Source organism: Myotis davidii, unplaced genomic scaffold (genome assembly GCF_000327345.1).
Source record: "Myotis davidii unplaced genomic scaffold, ASM32734v1 scaffold83, whole genome shotgun sequence".
In the NCBI taxonomy this organism is placed as follows: domain Eukaryota; kingdom Metazoa; phylum Chordata; class Mammalia; order Chiroptera; family Vespertilionidae; genus Myotis; species Myotis davidii.
The window spans coordinates 934133-942231 of record NW_006294121.1 but is presented as its reverse complement, the minus strand read 5'-3'; the positions used below and the strand labels follow the sequence as shown (position 1 = coordinate 942231).

Below are 8099 nucleotides of genomic sequence, written 5' to 3'. Positions count from 1 at the left end.
TGCAGGTTCCATTTGCAGGTTCCATCTCCAGCCTTGGTGAGGGAGGCTACCAATGGATATGTCTCTCTCACATAAATGTTTCTCTCTCTCCTCTCCCTCTCTTTTCCTCTCCTATCCCCCCACCCCACCAAAACAAACAAAAACCCATCCTCATTTGTCCGATGATGATTAAAAAAGAGAGAGAGAGAGAGAGTTATAAAATGATTTTGGGAATATTGGGTTTTGGGTAATGGAGCCCCGGCAAGATCCAATAGGAGTCTGTTTTAAGTGGTGTTAAACACCTGCAAAGAATTGGTATTCAGCCATATAGTCATTTCTTTAACGCAGTGGTTGGCAAACCGCGGCTCGTGAGCCACATGCGGCTCTTTGGCCCCTTGAGTGTGGCTCTTCCACAAAATACCATGTGCGGGCGTGCACAGGCAGTGCAATTGAAACTTTGTGGCCCATGTGCAGAAGTCGGTTTTTGGCCTGGGTGAGTTTATTTTGAAGAAGTGGCATTAGAAAAAGTGGGGGGTGTCGGTCAGTCGGGCTAAGGGAGATGCTGCGCAGGCGGGCAGCGGGATACACAGCGCGGGGAAGGTGAGTGCGATTCCTGCACGAGTTGAGTGAGACTGGCTACAAGATGAGTGAGGATGGGAGAGTTGGAAGGGGTCTACCTCAGCGAACGTACCTCAATCAGATTGAGGACTTTTTTAGCAAAGGCCAGCTTAGGAGTACCCTAATTAAGTTAATAACAATGTACCTACCAATATAGTTTAAGTTAAAAAAAATTTGGCTCTCAAAAGAAATTTCAGTCGTTGTACTGTTGATGTTTGGCTCTGTTGACTAATGAGTTTGCCGACCACTGCTTTACCTCATATCCTCATATTCCCATATGTCCCAGGAGAAATTGTATTAAGAAGAAAGACATGAGGCTCCTAGAGAACATGAGAAAATGTAGGAATGCATTTAGGCGTTGGTGAGCCTTTTTACAATGCTCAAAATGGATTTTCCTAATCCTTTTTTTCCCTCCCTTTATAGCTGATGGCGTCTGTGTCTTTAAATGCCTACTCAATCGAGACACCGAATGTTGCCGGGTGGGGAAGGAATCCGTCTTGATTACCCTGGGGTACAACAGTGCTCTGCTGAAGTTTGAGTCTTATGCTGGTAAGTTTTGTGCTTGTCGTGACCCCCTCCCTGTCTTTTCTGAAAATGAACCCCCTGATTGGTTGACTTTTTGCTGTTACTGATTGGCTGGCTTTCAACAGAATGTTTCCCGATGTGGGTTGTTCTCGATGAAAACAATGATATAAAACTGGTCCTGGTGCTTACCTGATACCCAGGCTAGAGCACCGTCAGCCTTTTCCTAGACCGTGAGAACGCTTTTGTTCTCCCCGCTTTGGGTTCTCCTGCATTCAGAGCTGATTTTCCTTGAAGAGGAGGCCGTTTGCAGAAATGTGATTTCCCGCTTCTTTGCCAATCAGAATGTTTTCATCCTATTTTTGTCTTTGGATCACTTGTCGAACATTTGTAGATTCTGGACAACAACTGTCAAGCAATAGGGAGGTAAACTAAAGTGTAAATAGAGCTACTTTAAGAAAGGGCTAAAAGGCACCCGGGAGATTTCCAGTCCGATAAAGGTAATTAGGGTTAACAATGCCACGCGTCTACCTTTGATGGTCTGTCGTCATTTCTTTAACTTAGATATGAAGCGTTCATTTCATGGTGTTAATCCAGACGATACCAAGTATTAGCAGTGGTACAGATTCTCCTCTGGGTAGTTAAATGCCCAAAGTTGTTCCATATTATGGTAACTACTTGGGATAAAGAAGTTAACCTGGTTTGTAGTTTCTGAACTGACTCCGAGTCAGCTAGAGTCCCTGGTGAGACACATTTCGTTTTAAGAAAGAAATAGCCAGTGAAAGAACAGGGAGCGATTGTACAGTACGAAGACTGAAGGGAAAACCTTTCTTCTAATGGGTTCACACTTGGAACACTTAATGCTCGAGGAAGTCACGCTGCTCAACTCCGCATAGAATGCGTATGTCCACAATGTCCATGTTTCAAGCATAGGGTACTGTTCAGAGTGGGTATGTAGAGTCTAAACAGGGTTAGGAGTTTTATTTTTTAGGGGCTCTCAACTTGAACTGCCTTCACTGTCTGGACAGAAACTTTTCTTTGAGCCTTTCTTTAAATCGCAGTGAAATAGAACCTTTGAGATTCCAGTAGACTAAGTCCAAAGGTATTGGGATCCATTTTACTGCACTACTTCCAGCCCTCTAGTTAAATAGTCTAGATAGTCGTGAGGCCTGGAACCAACTCAGTATTGGGGGCCAACGACAGGAGCCTATTGGTCCTACACAAAGGCCCCTGTAAGTAATATCTGATGCCTTAGCTGACAAGGAAAGAGAGTGAACGGACCCTTTTCGTTACATTCCTTGATACAGAGATTTTGGACTTAGTAATGAAATTTGTATTCCATGTGCTTTTGCCTAACTTAGAATACAAATGACTAAGTTTCTACTTAATGTGTTTATACCAATCAAAAAAGCAAGAAGGGAACTTTTAAATAGGGAGCTCCTAGGTGGGACTAATTCTGAGATCATGAATTCATTATTGGTTCAGCGTGTAACCTGTGTTTCAGAAATGAGCACAGAGACCTTGGCCTACCTTGCTTTAGGACACTGGCCGTAATTGATTAGTCTCCTTTGTTCTGTAAGAAGGAAAGGTAATCGATACCAAGAATTTTAGACTCTACTTGAGAATTTTCCCAAGGGTACCTTATACCACCTTCCTATTCTGGAGTTTGTGTGTGTCTTGATTTTGCTAGGACTGAATCGCAGCACCATATGGCTTCCAAGTACAGATGTTTGCAAATTAATGGTCCTCCTTAGTTTAATTTAATAATAGTTTTCAAAAGCAACTAATGCCCCTGGGGAGAGGGTTGCCTGTCTGATTTTCCTGGCCCTAGTGACTGAACAAGCCAAGCAGCTGGTCCCGCATTCTGGATCTGTCAAGGCAGGCGGTGGTGCGAGGGACCGGAGTCCACAGCTGCAGGCTGGTTGTGTGGCAACTGAGGAGCAAGCTGGCTGTGACTCAGTGCGTCCCCGAGGGCCCAGATCCCAGGTGGCAGTGGGATCCTGTCATTTGCCAGCTTGGGTGTTGACAGAAAGCTGTGTACATCAGACACAATTGCTACATTTTTGAGATGTGCTCTGCCTTTCTGGAGTAAGACCATGTGGCATTTGAAATGTGAGCCTGCGATTTTACATTTAGAAGTGAACAGCTGCCAGTTTTCTAGAGGTTGGGTAAGAAAGAAAATTCAACTTTATTGGGAAGTTGATCAGTAGGGATAATTAGGCACTACTAGGAAAGGAATGATCAAATACCCAAATATATCTCTAAGGAATATTTCTTTCCTTCCTTCTTTCCTTCTTCAGAATTGTGACTCAGTACTCTCCAAGCCTGATTTGGCCACATGTCAAATAATCGCCAGTGTTCTCCGAGACCACTGTGAAATCTGGCCATTAAATCTCACTGTATTTTAGAAGCAGTGGGAATATTTAATGATGACAGGTGTCATCAGAGAAAGAAGTTTTAATTAAATGGACTTAATATCTATGACAAACTGACTATGAATGTACTAGATATGTGCAGGGTTTTTTGTTTGTTCATTCATTCATTCATTCATTCATTCATTCAAAAAATATATATTGAGAGCCTATTATGTACCAAGCACTTAGTTATGTGCTAAAGATATAGCACTGAGTAAATAGAAGTCCTTACAAATGTGTAGCTAACATTTTATGAGGACACAGACAATAAATGAACATACTGGTAGATAGTGAAAATAAACCAGGGAAAGAGACAGAGAACGACTGGGGATTAAGTGTGTATACTGTTCATAGGTACTTTCTGAGGGAAAGCCTCACTGATTAGCTGTCATTGGAGCTGTAATGGACAAGGGAAGGAGCAGAGCCCCGTGTGTGTCAGGGTAAGGGTGGTCCAGACAGAGGAACAGAACTACGAAGACCCTAAGGCAGGTTGTACTTGAAGAATGGCACTGAGAGCAGAGGGCCCAGGTGGAATGAGGGAGGAGAACGGTGAGATCAGCGAACTGGAGGCCAGATCAGGGGAGACGTTGGAGACCATGGTGAGCATCTTGGTTTTCCTCTGAGGAGGACTGAAAGCATCGGAGGGCTTGCCGCAGAGGCCCAGCATTGTCTGAGTCTTACTTAATTTTTAGATTCTTTTTAGAGGTAGGTATTGATACCTTCTCTCTTATTCTCACAGCGGAATTATTGTTGTTTATTCCCATTTTTAAGCAAAGCTGTTAAGGCTCAGAGGTTCGAAGGAAATTGTCCGTGTGACAAAAAGAAAATGTAAGGCCCATGTTCTTTCAACAGCTTCCCAACTTCCCTTCCACTCTGCACTGGTTGACATTTCATCTAGAAAACTCACATTTGGAATTGGGGTAACACAGCCATGGAAAGCCAACTTTTATCGGCATTTCACTAATGGAGAAAAAGAAATAAAGATACTGGTGGTCCTTATTTCGCAAGTTTATGAATCAAGAGAAATTTCTTTATCCTTTTTTATTTTGAAAAAAATTTCCAACTTAAAAGTTTCTTAAACAATACTGAGAATTTCTGGATATCCTTAAAACAGATTCATTAATTTACAATAGTTTGTCACACTTGATTTATCTATGTGTGTACATATGTAAATACATATTATCATTTTATTTCTGAAACCGTTTGAGAGTAATTTGCATGTCATACTCCTTTACTCTTTAGTACTTCACAGGTATACACCATCTTATATAATAAAAGCCTAATATGCTAAGTGTCCAGTTGTCTGGTCACCCTTTCAACCAATCAAAGTATAATATGCTAATGATACTCTAAGGCCGCTCAACTGCTCACTATGACGTGCACTGACCACCAGGGAGCAGACACTCCAACCGGTAGGTTAGCTTGCTGCTGGGGTCCGGCCTATTGGGACTGAGTGAGATGGGCCGGACATGCTCTGGAGCCCTCCCACAGTCCCTCCTCGGCCACAGTTGTGCACCGGTGGGGTTCCTCGGCCTGACCTGTGCCCTCTCGCAATCTGGGACCCCTTGGGGGATTTCGGAGAGCTGGTTTCAGCCCAATCCTGCAGGCCAGGCCAAGGGACCCCACTGGTGCACAAATTCGTGCACCAGGCCTCTAGAAAACAAGAATATTCTCTTTTGTAACCACAGTAGAATTACCAAACTCAAGAATTTAGCATCTCTGTGTATTTATATATAATTTACAGTTCATAGTCCAGTTTCATAAATTATCCCAATAATGTCTTTTAGAGCACTTTTCTCTCTCTAGTACTACATCTGGCCTAGGATCATGTATTGTACTTAGTTGTCATGTCCCTTTAAACTCTTTAATTTGGTTGAGTTCCTCACCCTTTTTTCTTTCTTTGATGACATTAAGATATTTGGAGAAGAGGGATCAGTTATTTTTATAGAATATTCTCTAATTGGGGTTTTTCTAATATTTCCTTGTGAAAAGATTCAGGTTATGCATCCCTAGTCAGAAAACTACCTATCAGATATTGTGTCCTTCTCAGAATATCACCTCAGCAAGCACTGAGGTCTACCTACCCCTTATGAGTTTTGATCACCAGGTCAAGGCATTTTCTATTTTCTATGCACAGTTACTCTGCTTTCCCTGATAGTTGTAAATAGTAAGGAGTCTGGATCAAGGCACTTTGGTATCATGCAAATATCCTGTTCCTCATCAAATAGCCCAAATTTAGTATATGTTTATTATCCATTGCTTTGGATGTGAAGTTGAGGGGTTTTTTGATATGTTAACCTTGTATCCTGCAGTAATCTTGCTAAGTCACTTAATTCTTGTAGGTTTTTTTTTTATAGATTCCCTAGGATTTTCTACATAAATGATTGTATCATCTGTGATTAGAGATAGTTTTGCATTTCCCTTTCCTAGCTGTATTTGTGTGTGTGTGTGTGTGTGTGTGTGTTGTTGTTGTTTTTTGCTTATTGCACCAGCTAGGCCTTCTAGTATAATGTTGCAGAGAAGAAGTTAGAGTGGGCCTCCTTACCTTGTTCATGATCTCAGGAAAAGCATTCAGTTTTCACTATTAGTTGTAGGGTTTTTGTTGTTGATGTTCTTTGTCAGACTGAGTAAAGTCCATTATATTCCTAACTTGCTCAGAGTTTCTATCTTGAATTGTATTTTATAAGTACTGCGCACTAACCGATTGCGCCACTGGAGCTCCTTGAATTGTATTTTAATTCAAGATAGAAACTCTATCTGAATCTATGAAAATGAGTGAATCATTTTTATTTTTAGCCTATTAATATGATTAATTAAATTGATTGAGTTTTGAATGTTGAAACAGCCTTGAATTTCTGAGTTAAACTTGGTCATGACATATGAGCTTTTTATATAGAGCTAAATTAGATTTGCTAGCATTTTATAAATATTTTTTATGTCTACGCTTCTTAGGTATTGCTTTGTAGTTTTCTTAATGTCTTTGTCTGATTTGGGTATCAGAGTAATATTGGTCTTATAAAACAGGAGCATATCCCCTAACCTCCTTTGGTGAATTCTTTGTAAAGAATTTGGCATCATTTCTTCTTTAAACGTATGTTAAAATTAACAACCAAATTCACATGGGTCTTGATTTTTTTTGTGTGTGAAAAGGTTTTAACTACAAAGTCAGTTTATTTAATACACATAAATCTATGTAATGTATCTTCTGTTTATTGATTGAGCTTTAATTGTCTTTCATGGAATTTATCTATTTCATCTAGGTTGTCAAATTAATTGCTATTAAGTCATTCATAATATTTCTTTATGTCAGTATGATCTGTAATAATGTCCTTTCTCTTATTTCTTATATGATAATATATGTTTTTATTAATTTACTTAGAGGCTTATCAACTTTATTGATTATTTCAATAAAACAGCTTTTTGGTTCATTCATTTTTCTCCATTTTCTGTCTTATTGATTCTTGCTTTTATATTTATTTTATCCTTCTCATTACTTTGATTCTCTGATTACTATTTTCTCTTTAACTTTTAAAATATATATTTTTTATTGATTTCAGAGAGGAGGTGAGAGAGAGATAGAGATAGAGAGAGAGAGAGAGAGAGAGAGAAACATTAATGATAAAAGAGGATCATGAATTGGCTGCCTCCTGCACTCCCCCTATTGGGGATCATGCTTACAACGCAGGCATGTGCCAGACCGGGAATCGAACCATGACCTCCTAGTTCACAGGTTGACACTCAACCTCTGAGCCACACCGGTCATGCTTCTATTTAACTTTTTAAGGAAGAGGCTTAAATCATTAATTTGAGTTCTTTCTTTTTCTAATACATGCTTTACTGCTCTACAGTTCTTTCTGTATACTGTTCTAGCTGCATCCCATAAATTTGGTATATTGTGTTTTCCTTGCCCTACAATTCAGAATAATTTGTATTGTTATTTGTTCTTTGGCCTATGAATTTTTTTGACCCATGAATTATTTAGAATTATGTTGTTTAATTTTGAAACATTTGGAGATTTTCCAGATCACTTTCTGTATTTTTATTGAACTCTTCTGTGATGTGAATGATAATGTGGTTTGTATGATATCAGTGGTTTCAGATTTGTTGGAGTTTGTTTTATGGCTCACAATATGGTATATCTTGGTGAATGTTCCATATGCACTTGAAAAGAATATGTGTTCTGTTATTATCGTGTGAACTATTCTCTAAATATCAGTTAGGTCAAGTTGATTGATCTTTAATGATTCTTGGACTACTTGTTTATCAATTTTTGAGAGAGGAGATTTGAAATTACTGACTATAACTGGATTTTGTCTGTTGTAGTTGTTTATGCCCCTTTGCAATATGAAAGTTGATATTCTATTGAGTATATGTGAGGTTATGCTTCAGATAATGACTCAAGGAAGCGAACAGTGAAGATCCAAGTTTCTAGTAGCTGTTTTTCAATTTTTTTCTTTTATGAGGAAAATTCATACTTGAGTGAAACCCAGCTGGAGCATGCCTGCTCCCTGCCTCCCTGCTCTCAGCATTTATTACAGTAACCATATTTTCTGGTTTGTTTCCTGC

General features: G+C 39.6%; 1 protein-coding gene across 1 annotated transcript in view; it reads left to right on the top strand.

Moving 5' to 3' along the window:
• Positions 1-538: 538 nt before the first annotated feature.
• The window catches only part of LOC102763815 (histone-arginine methyltransferase CARM1-like), a 131219-nt gene continuing 123658 nt past the window's right edge, over positions 539-8099 (top strand). The window contains exons 1-3 of the mRNA XM_006768248.2: positions 539-579; positions 884-936; positions 1021-1146. Coding sequence (XP_006768311.1) covers positions 539-579; positions 884-936; positions 1021-1146 — 220 coding nt within the window. The remainder of the gene's footprint in view (positions 580-883; positions 937-1020; positions 1147-8099) is intronic.